This window comes from Aethalodelphis obliquidens, unplaced genomic scaffold, assembly GCF_003676395.1.
Source record: "Aethalodelphis obliquidens isolate GAN/ISIS:26980383/991018 unplaced genomic scaffold, ASM367639v1 scaffold32, whole genome shotgun sequence".
NCBI classification, from domain to species: Eukaryota; Metazoa; Chordata; class Mammalia; order Artiodactyla; family Delphinidae; genus Aethalodelphis; species Aethalodelphis obliquidens.
In genome coordinates this window covers 11424259-11443832 of record NW_020837976.1, presented here as the reverse complement: position 1 = coordinate 11443832, position 19574 = coordinate 11424259, and the positions used below count along the sequence as shown (strand labels likewise).

At 36.7% G+C, this 19574-nt stretch overlaps 1 protein-coding gene across 1 annotated transcript in view; it reads right to left on the bottom strand.

Moving 5' to 3' along the window:
• The window catches only part of ASXL3 (ASXL transcriptional regulator 3), a 141117-nt gene that overhangs the window by 96039 nt on the left and 25504 nt on the right, over window positions 1-19574 (bottom strand). The window contains exons 2-3 of the mRNA XM_027127702.1: window positions 10188-10296; window positions 8826-8934 (exon numbers count right to left, since the gene is read on the bottom strand). Of these exons, the coding sequence (XP_026983503.1) occupies window positions 8826-8934; window positions 10188-10296 (218 nt within the window). The remainder of the gene's footprint in view (window positions 1-8825; window positions 8935-10187; window positions 10297-19574) is intronic.

The window sequence follows — 19574 nt, the reverse complement described above, 5'->3', positions numbered from 1 at the left end:
ATTGAAGAGCACACAGTATATTAGGGATAATACCGTGGCACACTGTGAGAATTCAATCACATTTTAAAAGAGGGCTGGCTCTTAGAGGGGGCTTAATTGTTTGTTTATTAATCATTCATTCAACTGTAAAACTTTTATTGAGCACCTTCATGCCAAGGACTGTATAAAATGCATGGGAAAACAGTGACTAAGACCTAAGACCTGACTTTGAGACCACAGGTTTCTTAAAAATACATTTAAAAAAAAAATGGTATAGAGCTATTAATTCTGCCTGAGAAAAACCAAGTCTACGAAGACCTAGTGGGGACAACTAAAATTTGTTTTAAAAAATCAATAAGCAGGTAATTCAAAAGTATCCCCAGATTGGCAAATAATCAAAAAAGCTTATGTTTGTATTATAATATGTCTTATGTACCATACTTACATTTGAAATTGTGCATATCAGATATTCTGGATAAACACAGCAACAAAATATATGCCCAAAACTGTTAAAGGTAACTTAATGACAACCAGACAAACCCATGTGACCCCAACTAAATATTTCCAGGACTCAATTTCTTTCAGAGAAAAGACAATTCCTTAATCCTTTTTGGATCCATACTAAGGAGAACCACTTCTCTCAAAGCAGTCCTTATTCCAAGATAGGTTTAGGTAACTAGATTGAAACAATTTTCCTTACTGCATTAAAAGAGAACATTCAAAGGATATGAGAGGCAAGCAATTAAATAGAGAAATAACAGCAATAAAATAATGGAAACAGCAATTTTCCCTGAAGACTTTTAAGTGTCTAAACATTTTAAGTATTGATATTTGAACATTCTCTATGAATAAAATATATCTAATATAACTAAAAATATTACTATACTTTACAGCCTGCTTCACTAGGCCAATGAAGTCCTCTTCTTACTCAGAAGAGGTCTACAGAAAAGGGAGCAAAATAAACCAGGAGGAATAAAGAATCAGATGATAATTATACCAGCCATGTGTATCAGTAAGAACGTGCTCCATAAGATGTAATCGCGCCAGACACCTTAAAGATTTGGGTGGCTGATATCATATTGCTACAAATGATGCTCATCTGATATTCTGGAACTGGATGTATCACGATTTAATTGCGAGGTCCACAAATGGTTCACAAACACTTTGGTTTGCATCGGACAGGACACTGAATCTCCACAGGTAACTAGGAGGAACTGAAGGTACAGGAATCCCTCTTAACAAGCACTCAATTTATCATCATGGCAATTTAGTTATACTAGTACCTCTGGATATCCATAAAGATATCCCTTTAAACTCAGACAAGAAAAGAGAAACTCAAACCAGAAATGAAAATATTTAATAGGAAAAGCATATCTGATAGGTACCAGCCTCTAACCACCTAATTGCTCCTACCAGAGAACCAACACAGATTCCTCTCAGAATTATGGAGAGTAATAACACAGTACGCTGCTGTGAGGGGGGGAAACCTTAGAAGCTATTCTCTTCTATTGCACGACACCTGTGATCTTCTACGCTGCAGCAAGCTCCTGAAACATCTACACAGAAATAAAGGAACCCACCTAGAAAATGAGAAATAGAGAAAAAGCATGCAGGAAGAATATCATTAAAAGGTTGGTACAGGTCAAGGATAAGTGTTTCATTCATGGGCACTACTACTTCATTCTTCAACATAGAAAAGAGAACTCCAGTGTACGAGAAAGGGAGTTAGATAAACACATGGTTAACTGTTTGAGAAATGGTTACACGCTGTCACTTTAGAGAAAAGGAAAGAACGGATTATCTGGCATCATGGAAAAAAGTACTTCATTTTAAGAGCATGGATGCTGTTGTTCCTCTATACCAATCACAAACTCTATCAACCAAAAAGAAATCTGGCTTGTCAGGATAGGTAATTGGGGGAGTACCTTTAATTTTGGTTTTATTTGAGAGGGAGTTTGCTTTTATCATGAGACCATACTCTATTTCCAGTCTTTATATTATGAAATATTTCTCTCCTAGCACAAGAAAAGAGGGGGAAAGTACATTTAAATGGGTCACTTTATCTGCACTTAAAAAGAAAACTTTTTTTTTTCTTCCATGACTCTGGGCTGTTAAAATTGACCAAAATCCACTTACACAAGAACAAAGTTCATAGTTCATGGAGAAATATGTAAGAACAAGAGGTCCCTAATGGGTAAAAGAAATGGAAAATAGTATCTATAAGTAATGTTTGAAAGGGCTGGGACAAGTTATTTGGAGAAGTTAAGATGAAGGGGGTGATATCTAGATGATGCCCAGCTGTTCTCCATCATCAGAGGGAAATACAAGAGAAAATTGGTTTAATTAAAAGCTCAAGAGATTTCAGCATAAGGAAAAATTTCTTGACTATAAAAGTTATCAAAAACACAGAGAGACAAATATAAATGAGTCTGTGAGATTCCCATCCCTCTGGGCATTTACTATTAGAATGATGTCTACTTTAATTGACTGGCTTAAGTAAAATGTTGGCACGAGAGAGGATCCAGGCCTGCATGAACTTCTGAAGTCCCTCATACTTCTCCTGAACTGGGAAAGCTGTGGGCTGGAATGAAAGAAAGGAGAATGAGAGTGGGCAGAGGAAGTTGTATATCCTGCCAATGATCATTTCTGACTGTGAAGAGTATTCTTTTTCCTCTGTATTTTCTTCCATGTGTAACTTAAACAACATCATTTTCACATACTTAAGTTTCCCTGGCCCACCAATGTAGAACAGGTGTCTGTAGGAGCCAACAAAGCTGTTAACGAAAATGCAGACGTTGGATCAAAGACAAAGGAGCCTAACCTACTTTGACAAAGTAGCCTAACCTAAGAAAATCAGGGGACCTGACGCAGTCACTGAAACAATTCCCTTCCCTCCTCCAAGATTCTCAGGAATGGCTGTCAGGTGGAAATGGATGGTGAACACAAAGAAGGCTCATGTGTCATCTGATGTGAAATCACACGGGAGCAGTCACAGACAAGCTCCTGAAAAGCCTCCAGCAAGACCAGACACATAACACTGAGAGCAAAGACACACCACACAGTTTGGCGACATTTTCGAAAGTTACTTGAACACTCCCTCCACAGCTCCAGGGTCCCCTCATTTTCCTTTCTCCCCCCTCGTATAAAACTGCCACTGATAAACTATCAGTGTGAATACTCCCTGAGGGCACCAAAACCTTTATTAGTACCCTTCTCACTTCCTCCAGGAAGCTGCTCATCTGTGTGTAATTGATGTCTCAAAAGAGATCCTATGCACACACTTCAGGCCATCTTAAAGCACTTTTCACTTTTGAAAAAAGACCCCTCTGTGGCCTCTGAGCCAATGCAAACAATGAGTGAGCAGAATAATGTTTCATTAAGTTAACACGACTCCTGCCAAGAATCATACAATCAGAAACCTGCTTATAAAACTGGCCATAAGGAATAATGAAAAGGACCACAGAAAATTCTTCAAATGTTGGAATCATTATTCACCCTGGGATCTGAGGACTAAAACATAGGATATGTATTCTCTATAATCTTTTTCCCTAAATAGAGACTTTGAAAATACTAATTCTCCAGCTAGAGTGCTGCTTCCTCCCTGAAAGCCATTAGGGTTAATAACAAGCAGAACCTTTTTTGATCTCTATGGATGAAAATTGTACATTCTCCAGTCTCCTCATTTTAAAAGATTGAATAGGATGGTTGCTTTTGATTTTAAACATGAAATATACCAGGGCCACAAAAAGAGAAGCTCATTTTTTTTCCTGTTAATAACAATTTATAAATAGATGGGGAAGAAAGTGAAGACGATCTACCGAGTGTGTCATTTCTTATAAAATATGTGTGGTTTCTGCAGCCAGCAATGCACTGTAAGTCAACTTAATATGTGTAAGCAAACTCATGATATACCAATGTATTATGTTCAGAAAACAACTCAGACACAAACATAACCATAAATCTCTGACTAAACTAGCCCATAAAATTCTACATATTTTCTTTGGGTGACATAGATCTATACTTATATTGGCATAAATGGTCATGGGTTGTCAACAAAGATATATCAAGTGATTCACCTAAATCACTGTTCGATCTTCAGAGCTAAACTTGTAAAATGTGTAGAGTTTACTTTCTTGAGTCTCTAATTCTTATTAACTTGAAAAACTTGTTTAGGAGTCAAAAAACGTAATGCACAACTATAGTTTTGTGTCTTGTAAATTCTATAATTGATAATGTAGCACGTTTCCTGCACTCTAAAAATTTTCAACAAAACGTTAAAACAAAGTATCTTGGCAAAGCACCTCTCATTTAAAAACGAATCTGTTTTGCTGGCCAACTGATTGAAAGAAGAGGACAAAAACATTACTGTTATTATCTTAACTCTACCTAAAGACTCAAATGTTACTGACTGGAATCAGGCTGCAAGATTTCTTTCTGGTTATCAGTTTTTGTAAAGTGCTTTCTTTTCAAGTACTTCACTGTGTTTCCCCTTTAGTGGTGCAACAAATGTCAACTAATCTTTGTTAATTTGAAATAGCTCTATGCTAGCGGAGGTTTACTCTTTGGACTGCCACAAGCACATCCTACCAATTGATAGTTATTATTCACCTTGATACTTTTCACCCTTTCATCCCAAAGGAGGAACGGGAAAAGGAGAAGGGAATAAAGATTTAAAAAACAGATGGTGGGACCCACCCCTCCCCTCCTCCTCTCCCCTTGCCCTTTCTCCCATGCCCCTGCAACCCCACACATCCCCACCTTCCCTCTCTAATTATATTTTCAAAGTATATTTGTACAGCTGTACGAAGTGTGGAAATTATATCCATTCTAACTGCTGGTTCAAATACGTATTAGAAATAGAGTAAGCAAGGAAATCACCTAAACCAGTTCAGGTTCATAGTATTTATTATCGATTTGTAAGAAATCATGTGGTAGCCCACTCCTCCATTTGGATAAGCTCAAGTTTATAATCAGTACAGAGTTGGACAAATGTTGAAAAACCAAACTGCATCAAAGACTCCTGGCTAAGAGTGTTCCCTACAGTCCCAGGCAGAGTCAGTGGTCAGAGCCTGGCTTTTGGTGTCACTCACATCTACCTGGGCTTGACACTTGGATGACATATTGAACCTCTAAGTCCGTTTCCTCACTGGTCAAAAATAAAATAAAATTAAAAATAGAAAAATTAAATAAAACACAATAACAGAGCCTAGGAAGATTGAATATCTCACAGGAATGTTGTCAGGGTTAAACAATCTACATGCAAACAGCTCACAAAGCCTAGGCGTTGTGAGCACTCAACATATTTTCAATATCTATGTTTGAAAATGTAGCCTAAGGTTAATGGACTCTACACATAAGTCTACGGTACACAAACGGAGAGGAGATATACTTGTCCTATAAGAAGTAATTGTGGTTTGCAACAAGATGGAAAAGTGGGCAAGTCAAGGGATACTCAAGGAAATAAGCTATTTACTATTCTTTCAGTGATTCCTCAAAGCAATTTCCCTACTACAACTTCAAAGGAGAGGCCAGGAAATCTAGTTTTGGTCACATTAGCTGGAAATGTGTGGGTATGTGTTATCTGGTGAAGTACCTATTCACATTTCAAATTAGGGGAGTTTGCCTATCCCTGCTCTGGTTTAATTACTGGCTAAGTGCTCTCACCCTGTCCTCGACCCCTTCCCAGCCACTAAAACCCTCCCACTCTTTCTTCTGACATTCAGGATTAGTCGTTAGCAAAGTCTCTGATTAACCTCTATCTTTTTCCCTGAACCCTCCCTTCGCATCTTGATCTACAAAACCTGGCTCTCTCCCGTGGACACTATTTCCCCTGGAACTCTCTCAAGTAGCAGCAGCCTGTTTCTTTACCACGCATCTTGTACCGCTGGGCCTGGAAATGGGACGAGGGGACTCTATTCTCCTTCCCTGCTCCTTAGATGCCTCCAGCATCAACAGACTGCTCCTCCTTACTAAATATTTACCAACTCCTGGATTACTCCCTTTCATTTTCGGGAGATTTTAGCTCCTAAGTGCTGCACCCTTTCAATGCTAGTTCTGTCATAATTGTCTGTTTCAATATCCACACAGACGATTCTCTAATATTTCATGGCAGGGCCACCACCAGCCTTTACAACATCTTTGTGCAAATAGGAAAAGGCAACATTTCCTCCAGGTAGGCCCTGCTCCATGCCAGGACACGAAGCTGGGCAGACGAAGGCCTGCTGAATTTCAGTCGCTGATGGTCACTTCAGCCAGGTCACTCTGAAGAGGGTACACACACTGCCTAAACATTCATGACAGCCTTCAACCTACCCTCCCTCTTTCATCTCAGACATGCATCCCATATCACCCTAACCTCGATTTCACACATTCCACTCTTACATCACCTATCCTTCCAACTCATTTCCTCTAGAACACCAAATCAAACAATCTGGGGCTTCCTTGGTGGCGCAGTGGTTGAGAGTCCGCCTGCCGATGCAGAGGACACGGGTTCGCGCCCCGGTCCGGGATGATCCCACATGCTGCGGAGCGGCTGGGCCCGTGAGCCGTGGCCGCTGAGCCTGTGCGTCCGGAACCTGTGCTCCGCAACGAGATAGGCCACAACAGTGAGAGGCCCGCCTACCGCAAAAACGAAACAAAAAAACCAAAAACAAGCAATCTGTCCACCCTAGGGAGACCTCCACCTCCTCCTTCACAGCATCCCACACACAATCGTGTCTTCCCTCACCTCCACAACCAGCTGAAATTCAATGGAGATGGATTTCAATGTTCTATGTCATGTACCCTCAACTGTGTCCCGCTCTGGCTTCATCATTCACACCTGGCAAAATCCCAGCTCTGGTCCAATCCAACTCTGTACCCACTCCACACTTGTACAGCGATCATGAACATGACTGGAGAAAAATGTACAACTATGCTGGCTGATCTCATGTTAAATTCAGGATTAGCCACTTCAGGAGTGTCCTTAATGCTGTTGGACTTGAGACAAACATTTTCTATCTTCCCCTTAGATCTACAAAGCTACTTCCCCATCTTCACCCTTGGCTGAAGAACTCATTTCCTATTTCACTGAGAAAAATGGAGCAATAAGAAGCGGACTTCCGTACCAGGCCCCATCACTTCTCTGACACTGTATCTTACCATCTTCTCCCTTGCTCACTCTGGACTCCAACAACACTGGCCTCTTGATGTTTCTGGAACATTCCAGGCACTCTACTGCCTCAAGACCTTTGTGATTGCTCCTTCTTTTACCTAGAACTCTCTCCCATCAAATGCCTGCTCCCTCACTGCCTCGGGTCTTTCCTCAAATACCCCTCTCTCACTCTTATCTCCTCATTTAATTTATTTTGCCCCATATCTCTTGTTGGCACTGAATAAGCTGTAAATTTTACATGTTTCTTTTGCTCATTGTCTGTCTCTCTACCAATATAAAAGCCATGAGAGGTCTCTTTCTGTTCTTCTTTTTCACTGTTGTAACTATAATGTCAAGAACAGTACTTGGCACATAGCAGAAACTCAATATATATGTTGATACATGTTAACAGAGAGGTGGTGGAGGAGGGAGAGGGAACACACAAGTGCTCATGCAAGCAGGCAGTACGGCAAAAGGAGTGACCCAATAAGATTCCCCTTCATCCTACTGAAGGAGAAGGGTGTGCCCCTTCCAGAAATCCAGAAAATGTCACGCATCTCTGCTTTGTTCTCTTTCTAACCACAAGGACCTGCCAAAGTTCAGAGCACTTTGGGGGGCTTAGTTGAGTTTTCAAAAGGTATAGGAATAAGGACAGCAAATTCAACGCAAGTTGGCTAAAAGAAGTCTAGAAAGCCGACTTCAGCCATTTTACTAAGACAAGAATCTGCTTCCTCCATTAATTCAGCACCTCGGCTTCAGGTCAGATAGCGCTGGCGCAGAGCCAGTCCCTTGGGGACTATCAGAAAGCACATCACTTTAAAGAGCAGGAGTGGCCAGTCAGAATACAAAGGGACTCCTATGACCATTAATAAAATGAATGGCTTTGGGCTATTACTGAAATATGATTTTTCTGCAAGGATCCTTTAAGGCTTCTTTGTTTAAAGATAATTTACTGATTTCTATGAGTCCACCGACAGAGACTTTAATGACACACTCTTCCTCCCAAATCATGATCTGGGTCCACTTGGGGGACCAGTAGGGTTAAAGAAAAGTACAGCAGCTTTTGTGGGACAAAGATTTGCCAAAACTGCAGTACAGAAATTACATACACCAACGGAATCACAATGCAAATGTTTTGAGAAAGATAAAAATGGATCCACATGGACAGAATTCAGAGGTGGAAAATGCCCCCTTAGAATTCTAGAAGGGTTTCTCACTTTTCAAAAGCATTTCAGAAGAATATAACTTATTTGGTCATTGTTTTGCTGTCAGGAATGTTAACATTAAGCTTAATTTATTAAGGACAAACCTAGGAACAAAGCTATTATAAAACTACTTGTGATCACAGAAAAAATCAGCACAATCAGAAATAAAACACTGGCATTCTCAGGCCTCACTTTTATAAGAATAAAACCACGACATATCCCAGTAACCCTCTCAGATTGCAGGAGAAATATACTGATAACACTCAAGAATACTATCCAGGGAAAGCCATACTGCTAAAAAACAAAATAAAACAAAAAGCAAAGAGCTGTTTACTTTTCTTAGGTGCTAACCTTTTGAACCAGAATTGTTTGATGATAAATCTAAGAGGTAGTAGAAGCTTAGAAGAAAACTGTATCTATAATGGTAGGGAACTCAATTAGTAAGTTATTGGAATTCTACATAACCTTTAAGAGAACAGGGTTTGTATCCCGAAATTTGTCACACTTACCTCCATTTCCTTCCCCATTGGCACTGACCTCTGCCATCTCTGTGCCTTCCAATTCAGACTCACAGCCTAAATCCAATGTTCCATCAGCTGAGCATGACGACTCCTCTTTCTATATTATTTTAAAAATAATGATTTATGGAGATGTATTAGCAATTGAAAACATTCAAAATACTTCCACAGTCCTAAGGAATTATCACAGTTGCTTCTGATTTGGAATTTCAATACCGATTTACTTTTTAATGTAAAACCACTCCTTGGTGGGGTGGGGGGAACGCACATTGCCATAGTTGAGTTTTTGGATAACCTTTAAAATCTATACAAAAAACAAGGTTTTTTTTTTAACATATGTTGTTTCCATTTTTCTCAATTTTACCTTCTTCCTTACTTTAGAAAATGGCTTAACGACTCAGAATCTTAATCATAAATTAAATATCCAAGTAGCTACAAAAATCAACCGAAATAATACAAGTCCTTTGATTAACCTGTATTGTTTTCTGAAACACACACAGTTTAAGAGCCTGATGCTAAGTAGCTGAGAAAGAACCCCTGCTTCTTTGCCAGGTATAACTTTTAGCATTAAAAAAAACCAAAACCAAAACAAAACAGAAAACTTCTCAAAGGAAATTAATGAACTTTAAATGTAACCCATCATTTATTAAAGCAGACTTTTTTTAATTTATAAGAAATAATACATTGATTTTGCTTGATGCAAGTTATGCAACCATTTGCAGATCATCAGCTTTTGTTCTCTGGAATTTTGCATCTTACATGGCATTTCCATTCTAGAGGGAAATGGGAATTACTCTAAAATAATTAAGCCTCAGTTATCTGAAGCTTTTTACTTCTCTATTCGTCTCATATAACAAGTATGCATTATTAGTAAAAACTTCCCAGAGATCAGTGGTTGTTTTAAATTTGAATAACTGATTTAAATCAGCAAATTTTCAAGAAGAATGGGTACATTTCTTATTTTTTGTAAAAGAGAGAAAGGCATACAGGTGTGAAGCCCGTCTATCAACTGACGGTCATTAAGTCAAATAGTATTTGGCAACTGTGATCATCTTAAAACTTGGCTGATCAACCATGGCACTCCTCCATGTAAATTTTTAAGAATCAAGAATTTTAAGGAAGCCACAACTATTTTCCATTACCATATGTTAGAGTGAAACCACAGATATGTTTTCTTTAAAGAAAATGTCATTGTTTATTCTTAATATGAAATCACTTTTAAGACATCTGAAAACATTTAAAAGGCAAAGGAGTCATTCTACCCTTCACCCAAGTCTAATTTTGTTTACCTTCACATGTAAATGCATGATACACAGTAATAACAGACATACTACGCAGAACAGTCCAACTTACTTTGAGAGCATAGAGGCCTGACTTTCCAGGGATTTTGAAGAATGTTCCATCCCCTATTCGAGTGTTAGTGTGAAGCATTGCATTCAGACAGGCTAATGGAGAAGTTCCACTAGAAAATAAAAGTGTGCAAAAAATGAAGCAGTCTGAGACGCAGTTTCTGTGGCAAAACTGTTCTCAGTCTCTTAAGAAAAAAAAAAAAAAAAGACCCCTCGCATGCCTTTTTAAAATATCCTCCCAACCCCGAAAACATCTACATTACAATAACAGGCCAGTCCAGTTTCGCCAAAGTTAATCAGATGCATCTGTCTTATAGGCTTCAGGCAAAAAGTCTCCTGAATTGAAATTATGCTTTTATTCATAAAGCAACCAACACTATATTTCAAAGAAACCAAAGCCCAAACGTTTATGTGGTGTTATTTTGCAAATAATACCATGAAGCCTCAGGTTTTAAATATTACAGACAACTTGATGGTTGCACTTGAATGATCAAATAAACCAAGTTCAAGGACAGCTCCATCCTATAGGTTGAAAAGCAACAAAAGAATAATAAACCACGGAAGAACTGATTTGAAATTACAAGTATTTAAGTTACTCACGGGATTGCATTTCTCACCAAGGCCAAATAAAAATCTATATCTGTGTTTATATCTCTGATACAACTTCTTCAATGACATCCTTTCCTCAGTTCTTTATTTGTCAAATAAACAAATATGGGTTTGGGAATTCTACCCAGCTAATAATTATGTTCAGTAGTAAAGATGCAAGTGACTAAATTATGAAGACAGATTTTTTTAAGAAACCAAACAGCATTACGCTATTGATTCAAATATCAAAACACGTACGTACAAACATTACTGAAATGTATTCATATACTTAAAAAGATGTTTATGAAATGTATAACGTGTATGTATTTCCTGGGGTAGACTTTAGAACTTTTTTTGTGTTTTGTTTGGAAACTGATATTTTTGTACACTAGAATTTAGAGGTAGAATTGTTACTTTCCTTTACTTATGTTTCCATATCCATTTTACTTCCTAATACGCTAAAAGATCAATATTTGGTTGAACCGATAAAGATTAGAAGCCCTACTCCACCCCATTTACCTAGTAGGGGTTCTGGGTATGTAATCCAAGATATCCTGGGACAAGAGAACCTTTAGGATATTAAGGCTTCAAAGTTTGAATTTCTGTGATAGAAACAAATTTTTATGTCACTAACTAAATTAAAAGTTTTCTAAAACCCAAGATTATCCAATCCCTTACTTACTAGGAATACTCACCAATAAAATGAAAAAGCCAAATTTGCTGAGTTGACACAACACACAATAGCAAGGCAGCATAGATACACATCATGGTCATAAAGGTTTATAAGTATTGTAATAAGAAGAACACTCTTTATTATTTTAGGAAACAGCTTCTCTGTGCCAACACATCAATATGATTCCATTTGGTTTGACAGGAAGCCAGAGCCCTGATATAAATTTGGTCATAGAACAATGCAGTTAGAACACTGAAGTACACATAGAAACAATGCTGGACGTTTATGTAATATCTTTCCTCTGGAAGCTTCTACGAGCTTACAGACCTCATTTCATTATTTTTCCTCATAAAAGATGTTCTGTTCATATGTAAAGTGGGCCAGGCATACCTTATAAAGTAAAATATATTCATCGCTCAGAAATAGCTGTCCATGAATAAATTCCAGATAAATAATGCTATACATGGTATACTGAAGACTGCAAAATATATTTTTTTATCATCATTCTCCTCAGAAAAAGCACAGACAATCTGAAGCTGGGAATTATTATGCCAGATTTGTGGAGCTTTAATTTGGTGAAACTGTCAGAAACACAGATTTTTCTGGAGGGACTTGGCAAGAAAATGTTAACACTGCAAGTAAAATAGAATCCTATACATAAAAATGAAACAATGTAGATGTTTTAAAGATATAACTTAATACAACTGTGCACCTATCAAACCTCACACACATGCTTCCTGTTCTTTATTCCTAAGGTCTTAATACACACAGTTCCAAGAACTCAGATTTAGAATATTAGAGAATAATACAGATTTAAAGACAACTAAAAAATACTGAACGTATATAATTTACTATCACTATAATTTACATTTTCTTTCTAAGGTACCGTAAACCAAAGATAATTGTAGAAGATAAACTGACTATTAAATAGCAGTTTAATGCTATGCCTGCTGCAAACATAAGTGATAAACACCCAGTTTCATATAAATAATAAGCTCTGTTGAACATGAATATATTATTAAATTATACTGTTTATTAACTCAATACACTCAAGATTTACTGTGGAAATATTTTTTAAAATATGTAATTTACAATCACATAACAACAGATCTCCAGAAGTCTCAATGACTACTGTAATTTTCCCAAATCTTTCCCAAAACAAACATATGAAATTCGTTTTATTTCAAAACTATATAACATTTGCATTTCAGAAGAATTAAAAAATACTTTGCAATCAAATGCAAATTTTACTACTCAAGTCAGTGGTTGATAGTCACTTAGTTTTAAACATATCACTTGCATTTCTTCCTAGAAAAAAACCCGAATTATATAGTCCATTTTATTTAAAACAATAAAACATTAGCATCGGAAGAGTGAAGTGCTTACTAAAAAGGTAACTGTTTTATCCACTGCATATACATAGGAAAGTGAATTTTAAAAATCTTTCATAACCTTTACTTATTGCTATTATTCTCAACATTTCCATAAGGTCTAGAAATTTTGGACTGCTTTCCCTGAAAACATGAATGTCTTAATTAACTGTCATTGAACAGGAGTAAATAAAAGTCTCATTTACGTATTTTTATTATTTTAATATTCAGAAAAAAACAGAACTAGCAAGTATACCTAGGCCAGCTTTAAAAAAGATACAAACATACATTTATACACCTGTATATATTAAAAAAGCACAATGACTTACTGTGGGTATGAAAGAAGATGAGGCAAGTATGTGTTAAAAGTCTGTATTCTTAGATAACATGGACATCTTCTATGCAATATTTCTCATTTTTAATTAAAAAAATTTGTTCACACTTAACGCAAGAGTTAATCACCTCAGTCAGAATTCAAAAGCTAAAATTTCTGGAACAGAATACGTGCATGTGTACACAATATATGAAATAATAAAACAACATTTTAACCAAAAAAATCTCTAAAATTTCAAAAGTTACTTACTTTCTAAAATGATGAATTGGAAGAATTGCGATATCCCAATTTATAAAAAGAAAACAAAAAAAGAAAGGAAGGAAAAAAAAGTTAGTTTTCCAACTTAAAATGCAGTTCTACATCTTACCATTTCAATAAATAAGACAGTGTACAAGAAACACACCAAACTCAGATTTGGCTGTTGGCAGGGAGGAAAACACTGGAGGACTGGGGTGAAAGGTGAATTCTACTTTCTTCCCTAACACTTCCATAATGTTTTCCTTTTGTCCACAAGCCTCATATAGTTCCATACTAGGGGTATGATTAGGAGTAAATAAGCAGGACACTATTTGCCCCCAATTCTTTTCTTTCTCCCATTCCCTGTAATTGAGCCCTTCCCTATACACCTGCCAGGGTAGATATACACCTTATTCTATTTGTTTGTTTTCCTCCTTAGACTGTAGGGTTGTGGAACCCTTCTGGTTTGTTTTCATTTCCCACAACCCCTGAAGCAGAACGGGGTGGAATTTGGAGGCAGGGGAGCAGGCATAATTTAAACTGTCTAAACATCAAAGAACCCCCAGAGATGCTTTGCAGAGCCCCAGTGCTGTGTGAACTACAGAAAAACCATTGCTTTATCACATCAAATTGTTGACAGAACACATAAAATTTTACTAATAGTGCACACTTGGTGAAGAGAATGGATGGCCTGTCTATTTTAATAATTTTAAAAACCAGAACAAATATCTGGGGAATGCAATTGGAAGAATATTTACACACGACAAAGAAAATATCATCGTTGTGGTCCTCTGTTCCTTTCCATATAACATAATAATGCTTTACAAGACAGTACTTAAGTAATCCAAATCTTAAACTACTTTACTAAGTATCCCTTAATAATAATTTTACCTGAAAGCTATTTCCTGCAAACATTCTAAAATCTCGTTTTACAATTATGGGAGCATGAAAAACGTAATCCTGAACAACTGAAGTCTAAAAATTCAACAAATTTAAGGAGCAATTATTAAGCAGCATTATTAGTCTGTTATTGTGCTGTCTTATTAATATGAATTAACTGAAACAATTTTATGTTTACTCTTTCAAAAAAATTAATAATAGCTCCTTTCAAGTATTTTCAGTGTTGACAGCCTAGAGAAAATGTCTTAATTTTAAAGGTTATATTTTTAAGGGGAAATTATGTGGGCCTCTGGGGTGGAGGTACCGTTTCAGTTCTTTATACAGAATCTTAGTGTTCACTATGTGAAAATTAAATTGTTTGCTTAGGATTTGTGCATTTCACTTTATATATGTCACATTTCACAAAAAAAAAAGTTTTTAAAATGTTAAAAAAAAAACCAATGATGTACCCTTGGATTTACTTACGTATTTACATATTTAATGGGTAGGTCACTACTACTAATAGACGAATAAACTATTTCTACCATTGAATGTGGATGCCTCTTAAACACACATACACAAGGTTTATATCAATTGATAAATCAGTAACCTAGATGATTAAAAACTACCCTAGAATGTCAAGCCAAACAAACTTCTTACTCTTGAGAAATATTACTGCTGGTCTGGAACCCCCCAGAACGACTGAAAAATAAAAACTTAAAAGTTAGAGTCCTTTATACATATGTTATCTGAAGAATCCCAGCACATAAAATATTAACCAAAAAATGACCTACAGCAGTTCTGAAATTTGATTTTGAAGACAAAAACAGTGTCCCAAACTTCACAGTCCCTCTAAGAGGATCACTAGTGAAAGTTTTTAATGGGCACTGACTTATGACAAATAACAAATATTAGAGTTATAAAATGTTAAGTATGATTCCCAGTTTTGCAGATATAACTGAGACTGAGAGGTTAAGAATCTTTCTACAGTTAAACAGCTAACTGATACAGCTGAAATCCAAATTCTACTCTGATTTCAAAGCGCATATAAACATATAAAAATAAACAGCAACAACCAGTTACCTCAAGAGATGGGTCATATTTAAAAAGAAGATAGTTTGCATTTTTCTACGTAAAGAATACCTACATGATTTTCAATACTCAACATGTCTGTAGGGTAAAATTAGAGACTTAGTCCCAAGTACTCTTTTTTGAGGTGGGGATATTGAGGCAAGAAATAAAATTACCAAGTGACAAATGTTGTACAATTTAATTCTTAAATTTAGAGAAACAGTTTCAGACTCTAAACCTAGACATGCATCTCTGATTGGCTTGAACAGTGTAAAAATATATTATTTGGGGAACATAAACAGGCATTTGAACTTAGACTCTCTGTAGCCACTTTATGGACATTACCAAGCTACCACTAGATAGAATGCAGTGACTCATACAGCCATATTCACTAAACAGACCTTTTGTTTTAGGAGACAAGAATTTCAAAACATCAGTACAAGGACAAGAGTTTGCTCGGCGTTATTTTAGAATAGGATCTATAAGAAAATTAAGACATGGCCCTAAAAACGTGTAAGCTAAAGCATATAATCTAAATTATAATTTTTAAAGACCTCCAACTAAAATATAAGGTGAGATGGTTATCTTTGATTATAGACATTAAGGAAAGAACATACCACATGTATAGCTGAATACTGGCGATTGTATTTCTACAACTATGCATGTCGTGACATGCCATATTACCACTGCTATACTAAGAAAGGCAGTGGAATACAATGAATAAGACTGTGACTTGTGGAGCCAGTCAGCCTGAGCTCAGCTGAGGCTAGACCATTGCCTAGCTCTACGACTTTGGACTTCACCGCTCTGGGTCTCAGGTTTCTCAACTACAAAATGTGGATAACAAAAGTCACTATTGCCTAGGGGATCATTCTGAAGATTTAATGAGTTAAAACATGTAAAGCACCTAGAATTATGTCTGGCATATTGTACGTGTTCAAATATTGTGAGTTAGTAGTAGTAGTCTTATTATTTATTACTATTATGGCTCAAAGTAACCAACACCTAGAGGTACAAAGGATGGCAAATGGAAAGAAATTATATATTCTGTAGCTTGTTTAAAGAACTGGTTCAGGTAATATTTTGTCTGATTTCATTTTTGTTTCATTAGTAAAAATAAATGAAGATATGCAAGTGTACACACCCCCATCCCACAGCCTTTCACATGTGATAAATATTGAAAATAACTTATTCAGTAAAGGCAGAGAGAACAGAATGATAATAATAAACATCTATTATTATAGTTGCCATTTATTGAGCATCCCTAACGCAACTGGGCTTTCACAACTATTATCTGTATTCCTTACAGTCACCATAAAATGTAAACGTGATTCCGAGTTTTACAGATGTAACTGAGGCTGAGAGGTTAAGAATCATAGTGTAGTCAAATAAGAACTAAGTGACACAGCTGAAACCAAATTCTACTGATTCCAATGTCCGTGCTCTTTCCACCACCCCACATTCTCTGTCCATAGAGTTGTTTCTTCCACTTAACTATCCTTGGATACTACCAAAGAATATTTAGCACTTGAAGGAAATACACAAAGAAAAGCCAGATGCTGGAAAATGGTAAGATGTTGGCTCCATCTTCACTCAGCGTTGCCTATAACAATGACTCCCCCAGGGTAAATTTCAAATAATAAAAAGAAAGAACTAGATTGCAGAAGATGACACTGTTGGTTGTCTTGTTCAGGTACTGCTACCCTATGAACACTAAGGAAGAGAGACCTTTGAGAGAATACGGTAGAGAATTCAGATCCGTAATTGAGAGGCCTCTTTGTAGAACTAGATCATTAAAGAATAACACAATCCATTAGCTGAATAAATATTTATTGAGCACATTATATATGCCAAACTAATCTTGAGATAAATTTGCACTCTGACAGTGCTTTGTACAGAACAGAAATGCAGGCTGAGGTGAACTGAATTCTCTGAATACATATGAAATGACAAGGAATTCAGGAGAAAGGAGCCTTGAGGCATGTGCCACAAAAAGAAGAAAATCATTTGGAATTTAGATGTTATCCCTAGTTTATTCTAAGGAGATGACTGAGATGGGATCATGTGTGAATTTCTTCTATCACTAACTCCAATGCAGAGGCAGCCAACCCATGGCCATTGATGGCTCTTCAGGACTTTATACTACTTCCCCACAACTATAATCTCAAAGAGAATATCTTCATTGATGCCAAAACACCCACATATCTTCCAAAATAAAAGAAAACAGTGGATTTCATATATTAAAGAACAGACATTGTAAATATATTTAGTATGATAAAATAGATTCATATAAAAATGTTAATTTCTATGTTCTACTTGTAGCTACTCATACTCTCCCATTTTGTTAGCAACGGCTAATATTACAGTGTTTCTGAATGTGTTCTATGGGATGTTAGTCCCAAGTGATACTCAAAAACCTGTCAAAGGAGTTTCAGAAAAGCTGCATTCTCCCTTTGCAAACTCACCAAATACATTAACGGTATACACTAAAGTCTCTGAAAAATCTTACATAACTCCAGAAACCTACTTAACTCAGTGTTTCCTAAGCATATATAATTTTCAAATCCTCCCCACAATAATAGGTAGCAACATCCACTATTACAGAATGCCAAGAAATATATGTGGGGGAATGCTAAACTTTTATGGTTAGGGTCATTAGGAAAAAGTACCTAGCTTGGATATTCTCAGGAATATTTTATTAGCAAAATGCTCAAAAATTATCTTAAAGGTATATAAAATATTTGTTTCTCTGTGAAAAAATAAAGCAGTGTGATGATTATTTTTCCCTGTGTAGATTTATAAAATTGAAAAACACCCAGGCACTTTAAATAGCATTGAAAAATTTACAAACAGTATCCACATATAAATGAAAATACTATATATTTGCAATATTACATTACACAACATAGAAGTCATCTTACTCATCTCTCCCAGTGGAGATCTTTCTCCTGACTCTCTATGTCTCTCACTCAGTGACGGGTACCCTCCTCGTCATCACCCAGGAATGGAGCATTTCTCAGACTATTTGAATTATTCTGCCTCAACAACATTCATCTTTCAATATACATTTTTTACTTCCTCACATCCGAATTCAAACAATCTTTACGTCACAAGAAGACAGTTCTATAGCTCCTACCCCTACCCCTGCTTTCAATACCTCCCTGCTGCAATTTGGTCTACCCCACTGGTGCCAGAGCAGTTTTCCTATTAAAAAAACAAAAACAAACAAATGAAACACTGCTCAGGCTTCAGGCCATGCCATACACTAGATTGATTGACTGCATTTTTTAAAATCAGTGCTTTTCACTGCCCACCAAAGGAAGCACAAAGCCCTTGGCTGACATTAGGATCCTCTACGGTACACGTGGCACCTCCTTCATCTTCATCTTCCCCAACTCTCAGATTACTCCCCCATTCCCCGACTACTCTCCTCTGATCTGATCCAGCTCAGTAAACCATGTGCTTCTGTGGTTTCCCATCTCTCTATTTTGGCTCCTGTGAAACCCTCTGCCTGGAATTTCATCCCATTCTTTGCTCCAGTTACCATTCAAAATAAAATGCTTAACTACCACCTGTATGGTGCCAATAAATTAAATGTTCACCAGTAGGTTATAACTATAGATACAGATAGCCTTCTGTGATACCAGGGTATCTCCCTCACTGTATTACAATCTCAACACTCTGCATATCCCTCATGGTTTCCTTCCATCAAAATTGTTTACACTTCTAACTCTCCTGCCCTTACAACTTCCAACCAGTTTGGGAACTCCACAGGGGATAGACACATATTTATTTAATTGTATTATCTGACAAACAATCCCAATGTACTCAAGAGGTGTTTGTTGAAATGAACTTAATCACTGTTATAAAAATTGTTACAGTCACGGATTTGTAGACATAAAGCACTCACAATGAATATCATCTATATTCTATTTAAACTCCTGACTACAAGGGTGTCTCAAACACCCTACCTACTACACAGGCTACATGGCCACCTTATACTGGCAAACCCTGCATTACTTTCTCTTAGGAACTTTACCTTATTCCAGTTCAGCCATCAGTGAAATGGTCCTGATTTCCCCACCAGAAAGGCTAGCCACGTTAAACTATCTGGCCAAATTGTGGGAGTCTGAGTATCTTTGGGGAAACTGATATAGAAATAAAGGGGATGAGCATACATTATTTTCAGTAAAATCATAAGCTTACTGTAAAGGTACAAAAAATATTAGCTAGTGACTA